The 25,160-nt window shown below is 32.2% G+C and overlaps 3 protein-coding genes across 3 annotated transcripts; 2 read left to right on the forward strand and 1 right to left on the reverse strand.

Moving 5' to 3' along the window:
* Window positions 1,772-5,745, forward strand: LOC109336473 (pto-interacting protein 1-like). Its single transcript, XM_019573085.1, has 8 exons — window positions 1,772-1,904; window positions 2,962-3,057; window positions 3,239-3,489; window positions 3,580-3,706; window positions 3,891-4,164; window positions 4,465-4,597; window positions 4,754-4,840; window positions 5,421-5,745. The coding sequence occupies exons 2-8, from the start codon at window positions 2,973-2,975 to the stop codon at window positions 5,547-5,549; spliced, it is 1,086 nt and encodes a 361-aa protein (XP_019428630.1). The 5' UTR covers window positions 1,772-1,904; window positions 2,962-2,972; the 3' UTR covers window positions 5,550-5,745.
* Window positions 9,362-12,478, reverse strand: LOC109335411 (shikimate O-hydroxycinnamoyltransferase-like). The gene is made up of 2 exons (XM_019571546.1): window positions 12,004-12,478; window positions 9,362-10,402 (listed from the first exon to the last, which is right to left on the reverse strand). Exons 1-2 carry the CDS (start codon window positions 12,412-12,414, stop codon window positions 9,362-9,364), a joined length of 1,452 nt encoding a protein of 483 aa, XP_019427091.1. The 5' UTR covers window positions 12,415-12,478.
* LOC109335000 (pectinesterase-like) lies at window positions 17,467-19,947 on the forward strand. The gene is made up of 3 exons (XM_019571020.1): window positions 17,467-17,939; window positions 18,089-18,949; window positions 19,058-19,947. Exons 1-3 carry the CDS (start codon window positions 17,630-17,632, stop codon window positions 19,771-19,773), a joined length of 1,887 nt encoding a protein of 628 aa, XP_019426565.1. The 5' UTR covers window positions 17,467-17,629; the 3' UTR covers window positions 19,774-19,947.

Genomic DNA, 25,160 nt, shown 5'->3' on the forward strand with positions numbered 1-25,160 from the left:
TCTTTATACCAATAATGTATAGATATTTCACTCAAAATTTTATGAGATGAAGAAAATAAATTATGTTGTTTGAACATATGCGTTCAAACTATATTTTAATAATATATATAACATACATGATGGATAATATATGCATTTTATTATTAAAATTAAGGATCCAAATGTAACAAAATATTCAATACAATATATTAAGTGAATAATATTAGTGATATGAAGTTATAATGTGTGTAATGAATAATTGATTAGTCAATTATTAGTCATGATATACCGGACTTGTAACTAATAATTGGCCGCATAATTATTATATAACATAGGTTTAGGTTTTGATCTCTAACTCACCAACCATTTGCTTTTGTTCTATTATGCCTCGATTATAACTTGATAAACTTGAAATGTTCATCTTCCTCTTCTCCATCTTTGTATTTGGGAGATATTAGTCCATGAACTATAGCATTTTCATGGATTAAGTTAATGAATTATATAAATGAGTTTCACATCACATATTGACTTAAAACTTTAAGATATTAGGTATATGGATCTATGCATTAATATGTTTCTTAACTCATCTGATCTATTTCTACACAATGTAAAACTTCTTCTTCATTCGTAGAATACACATCATCTCTCATTTAAGTGTGAGTTTCAAATATCACATACACTAGATTTAGATCTCTATCTACTTGTACCGATATTGGTTTATATTGTTATCAACGAAAGACACCACATTGAAAGAAGTATTAAGTGAGCTTAATACCATATCTTAACCCAAAATCTTAAGACATTAAACCTATTTATTAATCCATTCATATGTTATTCAACTCATCAATTTCTACTTAATGTAGGACTTCTTCTAAATACCTCAGAATACCCAACACTTTATTAGATATATGAAGGGGGAATATATACAAAAAAACAATCTCTCCATCTTAACTAGGACTCTCAAATTCTTAAAGGATGTGTTAGATTTAGTTAATTCAAATAATAAACGTGTACAATTGAGAATTCTTATATTAGGTTCTATCATATGGCTAAAATTGAATATACCAAAAAAATGTGTCTAAAATTAACTCTTTGTCTCAGATATTTTAGGAGCTCATCCATTTCTAGTAAGACCTTTGAAATCAAGAACTTCAATAGAACAGGAGCTTCTTAGTCCACAATGGTGATGACATACATTGAGATTTACTAAATTCTCAACATAAAGAAAATTACAAAATTGTTCAAATATGTGAAAAATTAAACATAATGATTTTATGGAAAATACAAGCTGTTAATAAAAGATAAAAAAACTAAAGGAATTAATCTTTTACCATTATAATAAAATATACCATTGGTTAATAAAAGCAATATACTATTTTTCATTTTTCATGGACTAATTCTTCTAAAGTGGCAATTAGTATATGGTCGTAAAATCCTTCTTAACTATACATATTTTTAAGAGAAAATTATCTATACATTAAAAATATACTTTTTTATATTATTAGTATATCGTTCATTATTAATATGCTAATAATTATTAATCTTTTTAATAATATTAATACAAATAAATAATAAATAGTATAATATTTTAGTATTAAACTTTTTTTAGTATCCTTTGTGTATCAAAGTCAAGTGTAGCTAGCGTAGGCTAGCACAACACGTAAAGGTAGAGAAAAACACCTAAAAAAGTTGCAGAATTAATATTTTAATATTTGCTTCAACATAAATTACAACGGGGATATTATTATTCCATTACATAATGAATTAGTCGGTAGTGGAACTAAAAATAAACCCATGTAATAAATAATACACAACAATCAATAATTCCGATTCCTGTTCAAACAAGTCAAGAACTTCCTCTCTGCTTTTGGAACCGAGATCTTCAACTACGCCTTCACTCCCTACCGCTCTAACTTCTCATTTGTATAATCTTGCTTTTCCATTTCACCTATTCATCGATCTATCACAACACTCTTAATTTTCACTGTCAGTTATTTCTTTTTGCATTAAATTATCTGTGTTATTTTCATGATACAATAATAGTTACTTCTTTGCGTAGACTGATCAATGTCTCCTGACTGGGATTTTAGTAGTAGTTTGCTCTGGTTACCGGAAACGGACTCGATCCACTTTCGTTTAGCTTTACTATTTTAGATTTTATAACTTAAAAAAGGTTGGCCCAGTGCACGAGACCTCTACTTAGTATTAGTGAGTCTGGGAAGCGAGATGTACACAGTCTTATCCATAAGCAGAAGGACTGTTTATAGGATTTGAACTCGTGACTTTATCGTCATTGAGCTATAATAATTTTTTTATTGTGGAAACACTGATATTATTACTGGTCATAGTTCGTTGTTTGTTCAAGATGATGAGGTTATGCAAATAATCTAGATAATTTAGTTGTTTTATAGTAATAAAAAGTTTAGGTGAGTTTGATCCTGAGCTCATGACAGGTGTCATGTCTCGGAAAGGATTGAAACTCACATCTTTGTGGAGGATGAGCTGATACTTACAAAATGGACCAACATTTGTTGCCAATGGCATTTTGTTAACTCCTTTTTAATAATTGATAACATTTGACACATGGACATCTTGATAACTTGTGTGTTTTCGTCATGTCTACAAAATTGTAAGAGCCACTGAATCAATGAGTAGTTGCACCGTCCGTGTTCAAGTTATTGTATCATACAGATGCAATGATGATTAAGTTACTGGTTTAAAATCAAACTATGTTGAGTCAATAGTACCACTCTATGACTCTATGTAATTGGAAAAAACACTCACAAATACCCTATTTCCTTCATTTTTTGTTTCAATTCAGTTGTTGAATGTTGCAATAATTACCAGGTTGTATTTATTTTCTAGCAATGAACATCTCATGGAAGTGATAATGCTTGTTTGTTAAAATTATTTGGACTTTATATTCAATCTTAAAAGAACTATGTTATAAGTATCATCTGATTGGCTTATGAATTATATCAGTGGAAGGAAGCATGAGTTGTTTCAACTGTTGCGAAGAGGATGAGTACAACAAGGCTGCTGAAAGTGGAGGACCATATGTCGTGAAAAATGCAGCAGGTAATTTGGCTCATATCAGCTACAGGAGTTTTACAACTATAAAGCATTCATGCACTTTGAGTGATATTTCCTTCTCGGTTGAATATTATCAGTTATATGTTTATATGATGTATTATTACACTTAATTGAACTAAACCTGAATTTATTCTGATGAATTTTAGTATGAGATTCCATCGTGCAGGAAATGACGGGAATTATCATGCTTCTGAAACTGCAAAGCAGGGTGCTCAGACTGTTAAAGTCCAGCCCATTGAAGTTCCTTCTATACCAGCGGATGAACTAAAAGAAGTTACAGATAACTTTGGGCAAGATTCTTTGATTGGAGAGGGATCCTATGGAAGAGTATATTATGGCATTCTTAAAAGTGGGCAGGCCGCAGCAATCAAGAAATTAGATTCGAGTAAACAGCCTGACCAGGAATTTTTAGCACAGGTTTTTGTGACTACCGCAGCTTACTACTTTTTTTTGTTATCTCGTTGAACTTGTTCAAACCCCATAAACCACATACTTGTTACCTTTCAGGTTTCAATGGTATCAAGGCTGAAACATGAAAATTTTGTCCAGTTGCTGGGTTACTGTGTTGATGGAAACTCCCGTATTCTTGCTTATGAGTTTGCATCTAATGGATCTCTTCATGATATTTTACATGGTATATGGTTGAACGAGAAAAATACTAACGTCTACAGCAGAGTTGAAATCTTTTTATGTTAGAGGAACTAAGAATATTGTGGATTTTAGCATGATTTTTTCTCCTCTCTGGTGCTTTATAGGCAATGGATATTAACATTGTTTATTTTACAATCATGTTCTCATCATTGCCACTTTACATGTAGGCAGAAAAGGTGTTAAAGGAGCACAACCTGGCCCTGTTTTAACGTGGGCACAGAGAGTAAAAATTGCTGTAGGTGCTGCAAGAGGGCTTGAATATTTGCATGAGAAGGCTGATCCCCACATTATTCACCGGGATATCAAGTCCAGCAATGTACTAATCTTTGAAGATGATGTTGCTAAAATTGCAGATTTTGATTTGTCAAATCAGGCTCCTGACATGGCTGCACGTCTTCATTCCACTCGTGTCCTTGGAACCTTTGGTTATCATGCACCAGAGTAAGATATGAATATCAAATTTTGGAGTTACAAATCAAATCACATGCATTTTACCCCTATCGATGTCATTGGCCCCGTGATTTTGTGTATAAATGCTGAAGAATTATCGGAACAGCCATATGAAATTTCCTTTCTGCCATAGTTGACTAAACAAGCATTACCAATTCCCATACTTTTATCTTGTGTTTCTGTATCTAAGTTAACTCTATCAATTTGGACATATAAATTTGTTGTTATACTTAGTGTCCCATTCCCATCTTCAACTGCTAGACAATGACCTGTTTAACCTTGTGGATGCAGATATGCAATGACTGGACAATTGAATGCAAAGAGTGATGTGTACAGTTTTGGTGTTGTTCTTCTGGAACTTTTGACTGGAAGGAAACCTGTTGATCACACACTACCACGTGGACAGCAGAGTCTGGTTACTTGGGTACTAATTTAAGCTATATCTTTTCACCTCCTCTCTCCCAAAAAAATAAAACATAATCCACACTTCTATTGAGATCTGCTGCCCTCTTTTCATGAAAATTTAGAGTATAGTGTAGCTAGCTGATCAGGACAATTGATAATCTGACATGTTTTTCAGGCTACACCAAGACTCAGTGAGGACAAAGTCAGGCAGTGTGTTGATACAAGACTAGGAGGAGAATACCCACCCAAAGCTGTTGCTAAGGTACTCTCTTTTAGTATATTGTTCTTCATATTTTTTTATTTGACTACACTATTTTCTAGCTAAGGTGCTGTGGACTGTTTATGGAAGTGTTTTACAGGTTTTATTTAATTGAAATATATGCTTATGAATTGGAAAACTATGCAAAAGCAGCTTACTAGAGATAGCTGCCGCATTCTTATATTTTGTCTAGGTAGTAAATGCTATTCAGGAGACCAAAGTTTGAATCTAAAACCTTTATATAATTTCGATCAGGGGGAAATTCGGTTAAGCAATTGAAAGGACAGTGTCTCTTTCTATAGTTGATGTTCTCGGTTATAGTAGGGGGGAAATCTATTAAGCAATTGAAAGAGTCTCTCTCTCTCTCTAGTTTATGTTTTCAGTTCTAGAACTAGCTAGTTTAGAATCATTAGAGCTATGAATTGCAACAGAGGAGAATATACAAATACTTTATTGTAGATAATAATACATACATTTTTTATGGGACCTTTATAGGATCCACCACTGCTCTTCATGATAAAATATTTACATAATTAAGAAACAATATTTTGATTATAACAGCATGATGCATGGGTTATTACAGATGGCTGCTGTTGCTGCATTGTGTGTGCAATATGAAGCTGATTTTAGACCAAACATGAGCATTGTAGTCAAAGCTCTTCAACCTTTGTTGACTGCACGACCTGGACCTGCTGGTGAAACACCAAGTTAATCTCTCTCTCTGTATTTCTTTCTCTCTATGTCTGTGAGTATGTGCATAAGTTTGCTTCCGAAATATAAGAGACACTGCTTAAGAAGCTTGTGGTAAAATTGCTAGAACATGGCTTTATGGCCCATTGCTTACACTGCATTCATTTTGTTCATAATCAATGAGGTTCTTTGAGGTTTCCTTGCTACTTCTGTTCTTTTACTTCTTTTCTCTGTTATCTTTCCTCTCTATCCCTTACTGTCGGAAGGATTGCCATCTTTACAAAGAACATGCCGTTGGACTATTTCTTTATTGCAAACATTTATCATGACAAAGGCCTGTTCTTTCTAGATTAATTCTTTTGTTTATTTTTTATTAAAATTCTTTTTTTATCAAGATGGGAGTTGTATAATAACAAATTATTTCAATTCCATTGGTTTGGAAATGAAAAAAGAAAAGAAAAGAAATTATTGTTTCCCTACTCCATGTTGAAGCTGTTGTCTCGTTCGTTGTTTGTTTTTCTGAAGTTGGATTCAATTATTCAAGTCGAGGACGAGATCCAGGGATAATCCACTCGGATGCAAACTCGATCATCAAATTCATCCTTTGCTTAATTTAAGAAAGATACTTATTGCACACTATGAGTTTACGAAGGACACATTAAATTTCAGTGGATTACTTTCTTAATATAGAAATGAGAAGGAATCTAAATTAAATCAAATCATTTAAAAAAATGTAAATAAGTAAATAAGGGTTTTGTTAAACATTGTTCTAAAAACAATGCAAGGACAATGGTTAAGGAGCCAAAAAGAAGTTGAGGATTGAGTGGATGCTCCTCGCATTCTTATGCTGTTGGCTTTGAAGCAATCAAACGAACTTTGAAGCAATTAACACCAAGTTGGGAATTTCTGATATAATTTTGTGTACACAAATCTGTCTAGTTAGTTGCAGAGAGTTAGGTAGCTCCGTTTTAGGTACATACATGCTTCTGAGTCGAAGTTTTCACTTTGAAGCAGGGACTGACTGTGTCATGTGGTGGTGAGGGTGTGCAAATAAAGAATACCCTGATTTTTTTTAAATTATGTATTTTGTAAAGGAAAAAAATATATATATTAATAGTGTAAGAGTTTTATATATTGTCAGCATACCATACACCATTCTTTTAATCATCATTTTTCTTCGGAAAAAAGTAATTGAAATAAATGACAGATGATGCATGTGCAAAAATCTTTACACTGACAATGCATTAATATTATGTTCTATTTTGTAATACTTAAAAGTATACATTATTTTATGATTTTTTAAAGAAAATTATATATTACCTACATACAAGAATATTAGCTAGAAACTAAGTATTGTCTTCAAATATTGTTTTATTTCTTAGCTAATTGATTGTTTATATAGCTCTTTAGCATTTTCTATTTCATTGTTTTTATTTTGTATTTCATTTTTTCTATTATCTTAACATTGTTTCCATTTCATTGTTTCAATTTTATTATTTCTATTTGTTGCATTTGAATAAAGCTATTTCCTTTGTTATTCGTTTGTTTCATTAAATTTTCATCTTATTGTTTAGATATATATTTAACACTATTTTTATTTCAGTGTTTCTATTTATTTCTTTCAAACAATGTTTCGTTTCTTTTATTCTTTATTTGCTTCATTGTTTCTATTCACTCTTTAAATCTTTATAATTTATAATTTCATTATTTCTATTATGCTTTGTTTCTATTATATTTTATTTTGTTTGCAATGATTTTAGATGTTGCAACAATAACTACAGAAAGATAGTTTCCAGCTATGAATATTACGAAAAATAGGTTGCATGGTTGAATGAGATATATATGGATAAACGACTCATTATTGCCTTGTATTGAGCAATAAATGTTTAACAACTCTGACATTAATTTATATGGAGCGTGTAATTTATTTGAATAGTTATATTTAAATTTTGGTGATTTTCATTTTTTTATAGAGAATTAGAATGTTTTTTGTATTGAATATGTATTTTATGTTATAATTTTTTATATTTATGGTAATATCCAATTTAAAGTGATATAAATGATTGTTTTGTTAATGATAGTTACATTTATATGATTTTTTTTAGAAATTAAAAATTGTTAAGAGCAAAATAAGAAATTGAAAATTAATGCATAGTGGTAGTTAAAACATGTTTTGCTTTTATATACTACTAGCGTGTCGTGCATGTCAACCCGCTTTTCTATCGTTTGTAATGTATAGTTTGTATTTTATAAATTCAAATATAATTTTTTGCGCTAAATTTACGGTTGAATTTATTCAATTGGTCTAATATTCAATTTTTTAAATACACTTTTAAAATAAGAAGATAATAAGAATAAAATAAGAAAATAATATTATATGGTTTTTTGGTAGAAATAAAAAGATATTGATGGGAAAATAGGAAAACACAAATTACACTATGATGAGTGGTTATTTTGTGTTTTCCCTTTATTAATAGTATAGATATAGAACTATGTATGATTTTTGTTATTTAAATTTTTAATATATGTCACATACCCTACTCCGAATCCTCATTGCTGTGAAGCAACATATATCTTTTACAAGCGCTTTGTATCGTCTCTGGTAGTTGCACTTTTTTGACAGCTGAAGCTTTTCCCTACATCGTCCTCATGGAAAATGATGTATGAATAGAGAAGTTCACAATACAAACATTATGGACAATGATGTATGAATAGAAAAGTTCACAATACACATTATCAGTGTGTCAAACATGTCTTGCTAAGATTGCATTGGTAATATTGAGCTATGCCCACCATCCATTCCACTTAGCCATATATTTAAGCAAGCATAGCATGCATTTTATGTTCACTTGCACATATTTCTCCTACTAGGACTCCTAGGAAAAATCAAAGAAAAAGTAAAGTGTGATGAATTTATTTCATTTATATTTGTATTTATGATGAGATTATATTTTTATCTTTTGTAATTAAAAGAAAAAGAGATATTCTCTCTCTAGTAACAATGGAGAGAATTTTGTTTTAGAATGAGTTATTCTTTTTATTAATGAAGAGACAAATACTTCAAAAAAAACAAATGGAAATATAACTTCAAATGATATATCTATCTATTTGATTACAATAAAATTATTACATTTTTGTCATTAAAAATAAAAAGAGAAATATGCACTTGTCTCTCCTTTTTTTTTGTTGTCATTTTTGAATTCTTGTTTGCATCAAATGGTCTATTTTTTTATTTTAATTATAAAATTTAAGATATTCCAAACTATAATAAGAATTAAAAACTATACATCTTCAACATTTTGTATTCCAAATAAAATTTCTTTCTTAATACTTAATTATTATTTAGTTATTAAGAGTATATATTTTTCTTCAATCCTCAACAAATGCACTTGTCTCAGGTTATTAAGACCGTTTAAACTAAATCCTAAAATTACCATATCCATGTTTTTCAACAATTAGTTAAACGGTTTTTTTTTTTCTTTCTCAAAACAACAACTACATGCTTTACCAATAAGATAATAAAGATCTTCCGTCTCAAAAAAATTTGTCCTCATGTTTTTAACCATTATTTTTAATTGAATTAAACTTTTTAATTGACTTAAAATTAAAATGAAATATAAATAAGTAGATATGATCCCTAATTTGCTATCCAATATATAGTAGTGTGTTTGGTTACAATGACTAATCAGACAATTTTTTTGGTATAGAACTAACGATGATCTAAACATACACATTCTTTTGTGATTTTGGATTATCTTCTAGTAAATCACATGAGAATAACAAATATTTTTTAGTGAAAAAATGAGATGGATTTTTTAAATAATATGGCAGAATTTAATTGACCGGGACAGGATTAGGGACACCAAGTTGGGACAGGTGATCCCCATCCCACTTAGTTAGGTAATCCCAAGTTAAGGGCTTAAATACATGAGCAGCCTCACACTCTATTATCTCCAACAATCCCTCCTCAAGGTGCATGTATACAACCCAATCACCATTCCGAACAGGACTCGGCATTGGCATCACATAACCAGCTTCTCCATCCCATGGAAAATGGTACGATCCAAAAACAGCCTTACCCCAACCAAAATCCACTTTCTCCTGTGGGAACCTTTGTCCGGAAGAAACCACAAAAGTTGGTCCCTCATCGCTTCCACCACAATAAATTCGCGCCAAACCAGGGACTGGCCGGTGTGCTTCCACCCAGTCAATAAGCCCTAAGAAGTGCTCCTCCGTCGCCGCCGTTGCCAAGAACTCATGAACCTCATCCGCCACCCACCATAACGGCTTCTCTACCAGCTCATCCACCGGTTTCTCGCCAAATGGAATGGAAAGCACGTTCCCAAAATAACAACCCATCAGTTCGTTTTTCCCTTTATTATCACCACAATTGCTAAGACTAAGACACTTCCTTCCATCAACCACAATACCCATTTTAGCGATGACCCTTTTGCCGTTTTTTTCTATTGAAGCTGCACGAGCAACCATCTTCCACAAGAACGCGGAGAAAGACTCGAGCTTTGTGCGTTTAGCAGTGCCGTTATTGGTGGCAAGCGACTGCATGAAGTGGAGATCCTCTGCCATGACATAGTATATGCGGCTGAGGATAACGGTGGCGTCGGTGGTGATTGAAGGAGGAGGAGAGATGTTGGAGATGGGGATGTACATGTTGTCGATGGAAGGGTGGATGGAACGACGGCGAGGGCTGAGAAGGGAACGACGGAAACATGGCGGAGAGTTAAGCGTTGATGCGGGCTTGATGGGCCGGGCCATCTCGGCCCATGATACGAGGAACATATTTGCTGAGTAGGCATCAGCTATGCGATGATCAAATGTGCATGCAACTACTACCCCACCACACTTGAGCCACGTTGCCTGCACAAGGATAGATTCAACTATATTGTTATGCCAAAAATTAAAATTTAACCATTTTTATTATGAATGTAATATATAAGTATTGATAATATAAATATTTATATATAAGTAGTGTTTTATTCATTTATATTACTTTTATTAACGATGATTGAAAATGAATATTGCATAATATAATGACAATATAAAAAAATAGTATAGACAAACAAATAACAACTTAAAATTATTATAATATGTTTTTATTAATCTGAATTTTTATCTCCTGTCTTTGCACTTATATTAAAAAACCAATATAAACAAACAAATAACAACTTAAATTATCATAATTTGACTGTTCAAATAAAGATTTAATTAATTACAACAATCGTTAATCAAGTTAATTTCCGTTAAAAATCAACTTTCGCATATTGTTAATGTAACAAGTTATATATCATCACCGAATTACTCATTGAAATAATCAGGCTACAACACCAAATATTTTAGGTAAATCAGCTATCTTAATAATACATAGCTAATGAAACTAAGATGTGTTATCTCAATTATATTTTCCCATAAATAGATAAAAAAAATAATAACAATAATAATAAATATTTAAATTTTTTAATTAACTCAACATATTTTCACTGCCACGGGATAGAATTTGAGATAATAAACATAAAAAATTAGTCTACCTATTCAGAATTTAACACATAGCCTACAAGGTTATGATTTCGATTACCTTAGTTAGTGAGAGGAATTCGTTAATGGATAATTTATAAACACATCTATAAGCGATTAGAGAACCTAAAAACAAGACACAACTTCTTTGAAAATATAAAGCTTTGATTAAAATGGATACTTTTGAGTAGTACCTTCTTTTGTTTTGGTTGCTATAATTTGAAATCCCTTAAAAATTAAAGCAAAACTTTATAAAGAAATTGTATTATAAATTTAGTATTTTGAATAAAAATACCATTAATATTATTAGAAGCTAATCCATGTTAGCATATGTTTAACTTGTGAAGAAGTTATTGATCCAATGATGTAAAACTCTATTAGAATGACTAAAATGTATTATTCGATTCTTGTAAACGACTTGAAAAAGGAGAGTCACAAACCCAAAAATAATTAAATAATAATAAAGGAATACCATTATTAATACAAAAAATAATAATTTAACTCATCATTTATTTTTCTTGACCAATCAAAACTAAATAATATATGAGTGGAACACACTATAACATAACATATTTGCTCTCAGTGAAAATATAGATTCATCCAACATAAAAATTCAAATCCAGAATCCATATTTGTTTTCACGTGCATCTATTTTTTTATAAGCAAAAATATTATAAAAAGAAGAAGAGGTGCCGACTCTATTACATGTTACGGTAAGAATGATGAATTCTGTGTAAATGAGAATGACTTAACAATCACATTATTAGAAAACTATAACTGAAATCTAATCTAAATTAAATCTATGTTATGAATATAACTCGATTTTTCCCCTAAAGAGTACATCATTATAAGATAATATGCTCGAGGAGTGCATAATTTTATCAAAAGAGAAGATTGTGAAGTTGTTGGTTGCAGAAGAAAAAAAAATAGTTTTGATTTTGAGGTACCTGAACAGCAAGGACACCATGCTTCTTCTCTGGAACAAGCTTCCCTTGAAATGTATGATCAGGGTTGTAAAAGTTGAGGCACTGTAGTTCAATGTCTGCTACAGCTTCAACAAAATTAACCCCACGATTATTACAAAGCAGTTCAGGTTCACCTATACTGTTGACAACCACTTCACCTGCAAGGGCATAGTATGACACCAAAGCCTGTGCTAAACCCTTTTTCAGAGACCTCACCATGGATCCAAAGTTCGTTTTTGTGCAATTCTTGTAGCAAAAAAAGACCCCAACATTCAACGGAGGAAGAAGCAGATCAAGGTTTGAGAGTGGTAGCCACCGCTCTTGCATTGGCAGCACCGACGTTACCACTTCTTCATTGATTAGACTCACAGTGAAATCACATGAAGGACCCATTTTAAAGATAAGAAGATGAATGGTTTTGTCAAGTTGCTTCTATGAATGGTGAAAACGTTATTTGGATCCTATGAATTTATAGGATGACTTCTATTTTTATATTAAACTTATGTTGGACACATTCTATTTTTATAGAAAAGAAAAGTTGGGGAATGTTCACCACTTTCCTAAGATCATTGATTTATAAAGTTAAAATGCGAAAATTTTGTTTATAGAACTTTATTTTTTAATACAATATACACAAAAACGTTAAACTTAGATTTTTTAATGTTGATTTTTTTTGTATTTCTTAACTTATATATTTATGATATTTTTAAGATAATCTAAAGTGTTACACAACGATATAACTCATCGGATAAAATATTCACTTAATTTGTTTAATTGCGATAAAATAAATGATGATTTAATTGTTGAGATATATATGTGACTCTGATCTTCAATATATTGCACCTAGGCACCCTACAATTATGTGTCCAACTAGTTCTATAATTGCAAGTCACCTTTTCTTCATGGAGTTATATAATTGCAAGTCAATGACGATGATCATTTGTTTCAATGATGTTTCATTTTTTATCCCAAACTAATCATATATTAATATTTGAATAAAATAAAATTTTTAAAAGCAAAAAACAATAAAATAAAGCATTCTAATTGACTTAGAATATGAAGCGAGACATAATTTAAGATATGTAATGTATATTCCCAAGTCACATTTTCTTCATGCACCCAACTTGTATTCATTCGTATCCTCAATGCTCAATGGTACACCAAACCAATTAAAATGAGTTATTTTATTAGAATTTATTTTTATAAAAAATATAAATTAATATTTTATATTATTTTGATAAATATTATTGGTTAGAGATAGACTTTTTTAGGACAGAGAATCCTTATCCACACTTTTTACCACTCACAAGTCCCAAGATCAACTTTTTTTCAAGAATTGTCGCTTTACATGAAGTGGCACAGGCCACACCATTAAAACACAGCATACTTCAAATACATAAATAATCAGTATGTATTTTGGTGAGAATTTTTATATTACTTCAAATATATAAATATTACTCTTTATCCTCATTTTTATATAAGGATTTAACGTACTCCATTTTATACATAATAGAACTTTATTCATGATCGTCTTTAGCCTTTTATTTCTAAAATTGAGAGAATTTTTCCACTTAAATCTTGTGTACTCAATTCTTTGTTGCATTTTAAAATCTTAGTAGTTAAAAACCCAATTGTCATAAACCAAATATTCTCTTCATTAATGGAGAGACAAGAACATGTATTTTCCTTTGATTTTAATGATAATAAGATAATTTTATTATAACTAAAAAGGTAGATATGTTAATGAAAATTGTGTTTTTCTTTATTTTTTTATGCATTTGTGTTTCTATTAATGGAGAGAATTTTGACTCATTGTCATATGTCATAAACTTAGCGTAGTATTATCTTCTCCACATGGAATCCACAATAAAATTGCTCATAACAGACCCATCCATTCTTTATTATTTTTCTCTCTATTCTATAAGTTTTTTTTAAAGTCAAGATGCAACTGCACCACACTATATTAAATAGGAAAAGATAACAAGAGAAAAGAAGTTAACAATTCCTGAACCTATAGTTAGGAAAGCCTATCCTATTAACGAAAAAATCCTCCAATATGAAATGAGAAATTACATCCCACCAAGTAAAGCCCCTATTAGTGACTCCATTTGATGCCAATTTATCCACACAATGATTACCTTTTCTAAATGTGTGAGAGGCCCTAAAGTTCATGGAGTGGATTATATCCTTACAAGAATTCCACCTTGTCTTTAACTTCCAAGGGACTAACCCCTTGCCATTAAAAATGTCCACAACCAAAGCTGAGTCACACTCCAACTAGAGCGACCGCCAACCTTTTTTATGAGCAAGCTCTATGGCCATGATGGCAACGTTTAATTCAGCAAACAAAGAGTCATGAATTTTGAAATAATCAGCAAAACAACCCTTGAAAGCACCAGTCCCATCTCTATATATGCCACCTCCTCCTGCATGACCAGGAGCACCATGAGCAGCCCCATCCGTATTAATTTTGTTCCATCCTTTTTCTAGATAGAGCCATATTACTTTAGTGATGGCAGAAGCTTTACTATAATTAATCTCAAAGCCAAAATTCTTGAGGATGATAAAATTCTGCATGGAGGGATTGGCCATCATCCTAGAATTGTTCCTAGACAGGGAGGTGGCCATTTTAAGCTTAGACTTTGCTTGAAGCAAAGTGAGCTTCTTGTCATGAAACCTGTCTTGTTCCTACTAAATCAGATTGTATTTATGGTGTGGATGATTTTCGCAGATAACACACCCCTCACTTAGGGCTCCACTACAACTTGCACACCGAAAGAATAGTCTGAATGGAAGATAAGTTAAAGGTCAAGCCAAGAATGGAGCCTAACCAGTTCCAGAGAGAAGAGGCCATCGTGCAATTCAAGAATAAGTGCTCTGCAGATTCAGGATACTTGTTACACAAACTACACATAGAAGCAAGTTGACAACCCCTATGCTGCAAATTATCATCAATTGACATTTTACTAAGAAGGAGTCTCCAAGTAGTAAAAGACTTAGATGGAGGAATTGAGTCAGACCATATCAAATTGAACCAATCCAAAGGAGAAACAGGCACAACGCTAGAAAATGCTTCCTTAAGGGTTAGGTTCCCATCTCTTGAATCTTTCCAAACCAATTGGTCCTGAGTAGAGGAAATGTTAACATTAATGATGTCCACAGCAACCCGAGGGAACAAATCCACTATAGGAGTAGGCATACTCCATTGAGATAGGTTAATAAAGTCAACAACATTGGCTGTTAGAGAAGAGTGAAACTCCATAGGGATATTCATGACCTCAACCAAAGGAACCCCTAGCCAGTTATCCTTCCATAAACTAACTTTAGCTCCATCCCCTACCAGTCACATAGTCTTAGAAATCACAGAGTGCCAATTAGCTTTGATACCAGTCCAGTTAGAAGACTTGAAATACCTTTGGCTATAAGTAACACCCTGACCAAACCGAGACCTATAGAAGGCAACCCATTCATGGTTGGAGGACAACATCTCCCAAGTCAATTTTAGCAGAGCAGCAGGATTCATCTAGATGATTGATCTCAGCCCCAAACCCCCATATTTGGTATGAGTGCAAACCTTGTGTCATGCCACACTGACTAGCTTCCTGATTTTAATATGTCCAACCCAAATAAAATTCCTAAGTTGACTGTCCAAGGATATGATTAGAGTAACTGGCCAGGAGTAGATATGGAAACTATAGGCCAATATGCTCTGGATCACAGATCTCGCCAACTCAACTCTGCCCATAAGAGAGAGACAAGAGCCCTTCTAAGAAGCAAGTTTATTTGTGATTTTGTCTGCAATGGGCTGAAGATGCACTCTTCTAGGCTTCCCTTTAAACAAAGGAACCCATAGATAATTAACAGACAAAGAACCAACCTCAAAACCAAGAGAAGCATCTAAGGAAGAGATTTTCCTAACATTAGCATTAGAATATAATTTGCATTTGTTGAGGTTCATCTACTGACCAGAGGCACTCCGATAATCAAGAATGAGCTCTTTCAAGGCTAAGATACATCTTTTGTTTCCTTTATAGAAGATGAGGATGTCATCAACATATAACAATTGACTACATGACTAGGGGTCATGATGTATGCAAGGTTGTGTCTCAATTCTTTTCCCAAAGTTGGTTGATGCCTGATCTCAACTCAAACACTACTGTTTTAATTCCTAAGTATCCAGGGGTTGACAAGATTGAGAAATTCAGACCAATTGCTCTAGCTAACTTCAAGTTCAAGATCATCAGTAAAGTGTTGGCTGATAGACTTGTTGTTTTAGCTCCAAAAATTGTCTCCTACCAGCAGAGAGCCTTCATAAAGGACAGACACATATATGATTACATCTGCTTAGCTTCAAAGACAATCAACTTGTTGGACTATAAAACCTTTGGGGGGAATCTAGCTATCAAACTAGACATTAAAAAAGCCTTTGATACTCTGGATTGGAGTTTCTTGCTTGACACTTTAAAGGCTTTTGGGTTCAATGAAAAATTCTTCAACTGGATAAGGGTGATCCTCCACTCAGCAAAGCTTTCAATCAATGTGAATAGTCAGAATGTGGGTTTCTTCAGTTTCAAGAGATGGGTTAGATAGGGGATCATCTTTCTCCCTTGCTTTTCTTTTTGGTTGAGGATGTGTTCGGTAGGGGGATTTCTATTCTATAAGGTCTTCGGTCTTCCCATAAAAAAAGGTAGAGTAAATTATATTGATACATCTGAGTTTTAATAAAATTATACAAACTATTTTTTCATATTTTAGGGCGACTATCCTTTTTTAAGAGTGGTAAATATAATTTCTTAAACAAAAAATTTAACGATTACAATTAAGTCAAATAAAATATGGTATATTGTGAACATACATCTAAATAGTATAAAATATAATCAATATTTATTAATTATTTTTTGGTTCATTACAAAAATGGCATCAATAATACATCATAACAAATTTTGGATAATACATCATAACAAATCTTGGATTATTATTATGATCCAAGGAGGCTTTTCGATATGAATGGTCTAAATAAATCCAAATCTTGTCGATCATGCACTAATAATCCCTTTCTATGAATGATAGAAAGCTATTCAAACACACTAAAAATAACCCCATGGTGTTATCCAGAAGAACAGGACAACCTCAACTTGAAGGAATGTCAGAGAACGTGGAAATGGTCTCATGAAACTATTTTTGAACATCACAATGGCTATCAATTTTCTCAACAACGAACACGTTGCAGCTAAAAATGCATATTACCCTTATTTTAGAAAAGAGTGATTCTACCATAAAATTAACATGCTATTTCAAGAAAAAATGTCTTTAAGTCTTAACCCATTCCTCAAATTCAGGAGAGAGCGACAATTATGTGGCTTATGAACAAAACACATGTACTTTTTGTTTGTTCATGATTGAATAGCCTTGTACATACCCTCTATAAAAACCCACTTCTAGCATTGAGTTACTCACTCCCCATCACCAATAACCTCCCCAGCAATCTTCAAAGGGGAGGAAATTTATCTTCCTTACATTTTCTTCTCTCCGACCTTGATCTCGGTGATCAACTCATTGTGAGAGAAGAAAATAAGATAAAAAAGCAAATAACAAAAAAACTTCAAAAATGAAAGGAAAAATAATTGTCTCTGCTGTTTCTCTCATCCTTGTGGTAGGTGTTGTGATTGGTGCGGTTGTCATCAACCACAATAATAGCACCACAAACACTGATCTTAAATCAAATGTGAAGGCTGCTGAGAAGATTTGCCATAGTGCAGAACAAAAAGACCTTTGTGTTCAAACCCTAGGCACCGTGAAGGAAACCTCAGACCCTAAAGAATATGTAGCAGCGGTTTTGAAAGCAAGCACAGAGAGTGTCATCAAGGCCTTCAACATGAGCGACAGGCTTGTAGTGGAACATGGAAACAAAGGCGAAGGTACAATAGGAGTAGTGTTAACATATCTTGTTATTTATATATATAAATAAATAAAATGTTTCTTATAATTAACAAGATTTTCTTAATGTTGGTGTGTATTATATATTAGTTAAGCAGTATAAAATTATTCATTGTGTGAACTCTTTTAGGTATCAAAATGGCCCTTGATGATTGCAAGGACTTGTTGCAATCCGCATTGGAAAGCCTTCAGCTCTCAACTGACTTGGTTGGTGGAAATAACGTTAAACAAGTGCATGACCAAACTGCTGATTTCAGAAATTGGTTGACTTCTGTTATCTCATACAAACAAGCTTGCTTGGAAGGGTTTGATGATGGCAATGAGGGTGAGAAAGCAGTTAAGGAACTATACAAAACTGACAGTTTGGACCATATAGGTCAAATCACTGGTGTTGCCCTTGACATTGTGGCTGATTTGTCAAACATCCTTCAAGAATTCGGGTTGCAGTTGGATTTGAAACCTGCATCTCGCCGCCTTCTCGGCGCAGAGGAGATCGACGAAGAAGGACTCCCCACGTGGTTGTCCGCCTCCGATCGCAAGCTCTTGGCTAAGGTTGGAAAGAAGGGTGGTAAGAAAAATTTTGGTGGCAAAAATAAGGGCAAGGGTAAAGGTAAAGGTAAAGGTAAGGGTAAGGCTGCTGCTGGAGCTGCTGCTGGAGCTGCTGCCGGAGCAGCTGCTGGAGCTGCCGTCGGTGTGGCTGCAGGTGCCGGTATTGCTGCTGCTTCAGGACCAGCTGCAAGAACCATTGTGGTGGCCAAGGATGGCAGTGGCCAATTTAGAACCGTTAAGGAAGCCATTGATGCTTACCCTAAGGGCTTGCAAGGGAGATATGTTATCTTTGTTAAGGCTGGGGTGTATGATGAGTACATCACTGTTCCCAAGTATGCAGCAAATATCCTTATGGTTGGTGATGGCCCTTATAAGACCATTATCACTGGTAGAAAGAACTTTGCTCTTGCTGGTATCAAAACCATGATGACTGCCACATTTGGTAAGATCTTTCACATAATTAATTCCCATTTTTTTTATTACTCAACAAGGGTATATTATATATATGAAATTCAATTGAATAACATAATGTTTGATGCTTCTTTTGTAGCCAACACTGCACCTGGATTCATTGCAAAGGGAATTACATTCGAGAACACTGCTGGTATAGAAGGACATCAAGCTGTTGCACTCAGAAACCAAGGAGATATGTCAGCCTTCTTCGATTGCCACATTGTTGGTTATCAAGATAGTTTGTATGTCCAAACCAATCGTCAATTCTACCGTAACTGTGAGATCTCTGGCACTATCGACTTCATCTTTGGTACATCAGCCACCTTGATCCAAAACTCAAGAATCATTGCCAGAAAGCCCAAAGCAAGTCAATTCAACACAATCACCGCAGATGGCACAGAACATAGAACCATGAATTCAGGAATTGTGCTCCAGGGTTGTGAAATTGTTGCTGAGGCTGGTCTTGTTCCATCTCAAAACCCATCATACTTCGGTAGGCCATGGAAGGCTTATTCCACAGCAGTTATTATGGAATCAAATATTGGTGGGTTTATTCACCCAGATGGATGGAAAGAATGGGAAGGTGCACCAGGAGGATTCACTGGTACCTTGTACTTTGTTGAGTATGCCAACACTGGACCTGGTTCCAATGTTGCTGGAAGAGTTAGGTGGAACACTTTGCATACAAGAATTAGTCCCCAAGAAGCAGCTAAATACACTGCTGGACAATTTCTTGCAGCTGGACCTGCTAGCAAAGCTGAGGATTGGTTGAAAGCTACTGATGTTCCTTTTGCCCTTGGCTTCACCAAGTGATATTATGTCAATGTGAGAGAGGGTCATTGATTGATATTGTTATTCTTTCTATTTATTGTCAAACGCAGAGAAATTATTAGAACAAATGTTTCATGATATGAAGATTATTTGAGGGGAGAGACCTTTGTATAAGTTCATTTTGAATATGGTGTAACAACACTGCTTTTCATACTATACAGAGTCGTGAATAATATAATTTATTCTTTTTATTAGCACTTCCATTTTCTCATATAATTGTCTTTAAATCACATTTGAGGGGTTGTTTTTTTTAATTGGAGGCAGGAAAAGCAAATAAAAAATGGCAAATCTCAGGACACAAATAAATTAAGAGAGATATATTGCAAAATTCATAGAACATGTAACTAATTCTTTTTCTTATTCAGGCTAGATTTCTAATTCAACCTCTTTTCTCAATATTGATTTATAATCGGTTCTTATCTTCCTTTATTTTATTTTATTTTGTAACTTTTGTAATTATTTTAATATGATTTTATTTTGCCGATAAAAAAATAATAAATTACGAAAGTATAACCAATGCATTAAAACGTATAAATAAGGAAAGCTATTAGTTCTTTTTGTCTCATGAAGGCATGAGGGAGCATAAGTAATTTAACACTTCAGGAAAAATTAGGGAAAGGAAGGGGATACGTGGATGAATATTTCAAATTTTTGTGCGTGCACCGATATCATCAAATATTCTAGTGTTCCTTTTACTTTTTATTCATTTACTGGTCGTGTCGTCTATTTTAGTGTGGATTTAACATTGTAGTTTTTTTAACTTTTGGTTTGATGATCTTTTTAATAATTATATTCTATTTTTTATATTCACTCTTTTTCATAATTACTTAAAATATTTTTTTGGATAGAAAATTACTTAAACTATTAATTATCTAAAGCATTTTTTTTCTATTAACCTATGTTCTTTTGGTATTCTATATATTTTTATAAGCAATTTTTTTATGGGGAAGGGAAGATGAAAATTATCCAGCAGAGCATTTATATATTAACTTATGTTTGTACAAGTTAATATTTTTACATGCTATTTTATCTTTTTCTTTCTAAATGTATATTTTAGAAAGAAAAAAATTGTTCCCTTGTTTTCGAAATTTAATATAATTATCAACTATATTTAGCATCTGTATTATGGATAGGAAAAAATAATTGATATGATGAAATGGGGAGAGGAAATGAAATGGAAAATTCCATTAAAAAATCATTAAATCTTCTATCTTTCGCAAATAATAAACTATTTTTTCATCCTAATTAACTTTTAAATTTTAAGGGTTAGTAAAATTGGTTCTTACATAATGATATTATTAACCTACTAAAAGTGAAAAAGTTTGACTCGTGCATTTTATTTTAATCTCGATTGTCAAGTCATTGTTATTTCATTTTTTTTTTGTATATCAAAATTATTTTAACTATTAAATTTATTTTTTTTCTTCTTCTCAATTAATTTGTGTAACTTCAACATCACATTCTTGACAAAGCGCGGTTGAACATCAATAATGTTAGCGCTGTCTTGAATGATTTATGTTTAACAGCGCATTTGATAGAAAACAAAGTTGATGTTAATATATGTAACAACACATACTTAAGGAGGCGATGTTGAAGATGACATAATAATCACACTTGCTTAATTATGCATTGTTGATGTCTTACAACTTTTTAAACGTCCAAGATATTAGTGGTGGAGTAGTTATGCGTTTCTTTGTTTGTTGAAATATTAATGGTTGAGTGGTTATGTGTCTCTTGCTTGTTAAAATATTAATGATTGAGTGATTATACGTCTCTTCGTTTGTTGAAATATTAATTGCTCATCTATAAATATTGTGGTTCACTCAATGTTCTATTTCATCAGTAAGAGTATGTGTTTCTATAGGAGTATGTTCAAAATGTTAAAAGTTCTAAAGTTGTATTTCTATTTCAAAATCATGTCAAACTTTTCCAGAAGGAAAGTGACTGTTATACAAGATTTGCATTAGATGAAAATTTAATTTGTAAATTATTTAGTTCATTTAGTTCTTTCAATTTTTTCGGTTCATTTATTTCTCTCATTAAAATCTTTTGATTTTCAAAACGGACCCAAATTTCAGAAGGAAAGTGACTGTTATATAAGATTTGTGTGAGAAGAAGATTTATGTAGAGGAGTCGAGGAAAAAATTATTTCCTTCATTGAAATCTTGTCAATGAGGTCTTTAACAAATTTTGATTTGGCAAAAGGTATCGGACCTTGGACTTTGATATCGAGGTTCAGGAGTCGATTACACACCAGGGAAGGTATTAGCACTCTAGTTGCCCGTTTAAACGGTACCCTATTATGTTGCATGAATTACTGATTGTGTTATTATTTTATTATTACCAAAAAAGACTTTATTTTAATATTATGTCTGACAAGAGTGATCTTGGTCATATGTATCCCATTTATGGGAATCAAGACTACATAGTTCTTTAGGTAGAAAAAAGTTTGTTGGTTGGGTTAATTTTATCTCTTAAAAATAGTAAAGTTTAAATAATTTTTTTGAAAAAAAAGTATGAGTGGAGTATAGCCCTTACATCCGCTACCGCATCTCATATTAAAACATGATTATAAATCCTAATTTTTTGGTTTTTTATTTAAAAAATAAAATCGTTTTAAGACGTGAAAATATAATTAATCATATTAATTATAAGAAAGTGAAGTGTAGCACTTACGTCCGACACCACATCATCCCTTAAAATCGTTGAGGTAAATATTATTCCATTTTTTATTAAACATAGATCTTTGTTTTTTTACATGTTTTAAATTGGTATATAGTGAGAAACTAATTAATTACATATTTTGCTTCAAAACTAAATATTTATTAAATAGAATGATGTACTTTGTATGCACAGAGTGTATTGTTTATACATTTACCTTTTTGATTTAGTTATAATTATATGTTACAACCGTGATAATTATTACTACTAATGCAATTATTGATAACAAAAATAAAACAACTACACAAGAAAGTAATGAAAATGACATACCTCTCATACTGATTCTAACAACAATGAAATACTACAACACGAAAATTGGTGCAAAAAAGGCTAACCAATGTAAACAGACATATAATGGAGGTAAGGACTTTGTGTAGTACATAGACTTAGTGACATTGTTTTGACATGTATATGAAATTTATCGACAATGTATACTAATGCAATTATAATTCCTCTTGAGTTTCTTTGTATTTTTTCTCATTTTTGGGGGGTGTTCTTGTGTATGGGAGATCTTGAATTAAAGTGGATTTCTTGGGTTTTTGTTGGATGATTATGGATACTTTTAGATGTTGAGTGTTTGAATGTATTTTGTTGAATGATTTTTTTTGTTATTGTGTGTATATGAGATTGTGAGGTTGTTGTGGATGAGAAATTTTATATATGGAAGATGATGTTTAGGGGATTCTGGATCCGCTAGGAAAGAAAAAATTGGTATGAGCATTTTTTGGATTTTTTTCCTCAAGTGTGTATCCTCTCTTTTTTTGGTGAATGAGACATTCATTTATAGACTATGTATTTTAACACATGTTCAAATCAAATGCAATCTCCTAATTAATTCAAAGGAATAAATGGAAACCTGATTTTTTGTTTAAAAGAATTTCAAGATTTGATTTCATCATTATGACACAATAATTAGAAATTAGAAATTTAAAAATAATCAATAATTAAAAATTCGAATTTACAATATTTTGCTTTTGGGACTCTTAAAAATGTCATTTTTTATTAGAAAATGCCCAAAGAATTTTTGTTAAAAAATCTAAAATTATTTTAACCCTCATGAGTATAAAAATACTACTTTTGACTCCAAAATATTTAAAAGTGACTCAAAAATCTTGATTTGGGTTCAACCAACAAAATAACTTTTAAAAGCATTATTTTATTTTTGTAGAGTCATAAAAATATATTTTTTCTTCTTATTTTGATCATATAAACGAAATTAATGGTATTTCTTATGATGAGAATTTTCTAGAATTGATTCTAGCTAATAAGTGACCATTAAGTCACTTAAAAGCCGTTTTTTTATTTTTCTTTTAATAAAATGCATTGAATATAGGCTATTATGAAGTTTTTGATCATCAACTAATATTCCTTTCAATGATCTCTTTTTATTTTTGGAAATAAATTATTGAGATATAATTGAAATAAAACTCATTAAATGCTAATGGATTCAATTAAAACCTTTTTTAAAATTCAATTTGATATTCAATTTTATGTATTGGGTCATTAAGCCCCTTAAACATTAAAAACATTCTTTTTGTAATAATATTTTTGAAAAGGTATTTTGGGCTTGACAAAATTGGGTATTTACAAGTATCAATCGATTGACAAATGAGTATGAAGAATGAGTGAAATCATTTGTTAGGTTTGCAATTGAAAATATTGAAAACCCTAATAAAATTGTATGTCCTTGCTTAAGATGTTATTACTCAAACCAAATTACTCCAAATGAGTAAAAAGTTCATTTGGTGTGTCACGATATTGATCAAAGTTACACATGTTGAACAAGACATGGTGAGACGAGAGACATTATGGATTATGATGATGAAATGCATATGAAAGACAACTATACAAATGCATATGAAGACTATTGTTTCGAAGAAATGGCAAACGTTGTCGAAGAGGATCTTCAGGATTGTCATGAGATGTTTCAGCGCTTGATAACTGATGCTGAGAAACCATTATATGATGGTTGTACTAAATTCACAAGATTGGCACCGGTGTCAAAGTTGTATAAGTTGAAATCTGTTAATGGATGGACTGATAAGAGTTTCACCGACTTGTTTGCACTTCTAAAAGATATGTTGTCGGAAGATAATGTGCTATCTTCTCGAACTTATGATGTAAAACAAATGTTATGCTCCATAGGCATGGACTACACTAGGATACATGCTTATGAAAATGATTGCATCTTATTTAGCAATACCAAAGATGCAAAGAAGTTGATATGGGATGATGAAGAAATGATTAAAGATGGCAAGCTTCGGCATCTTGCAGATTCTCCTCAATGGAGAAAAACTGATCACGACTATCCTAGTTTTGGTCAAGAATCAAGAAATCTATGCCTTGCATTGTCAACGAATAGAATTAACCCACATAGTGTTTAAAGTTGCTCGTACATGGCCAATGATGTTGGTGATATACAACATACCCCTTTCTCTATGCATAAAGCGCAAATATGTGATGATATCTATGTTAATTTCTGGTTCTAAACAACCAGGAGATGACATAGACATATATTTGGCTCTATTAATTGAAGACTTGAAGCAAATGTGGGAGACATGCATAAATGTATATGATGCGTATAGGGAAGAAAGCTTCAACTTGAGGACTTTGTTGTTCGGTAGAATTAGTGATTTCCCTACATATGG

This window comes from Lupinus angustifolius, chromosome LG20 (genome assembly GCF_001865875.1).
Source record: "Lupinus angustifolius cultivar Tanjil chromosome LG20, LupAngTanjil_v1.0, whole genome shotgun sequence".
In the NCBI taxonomy this organism is placed as follows: Eukaryota; Viridiplantae; Streptophyta; class Magnoliopsida; order Fabales; family Fabaceae; genus Lupinus; species Lupinus angustifolius.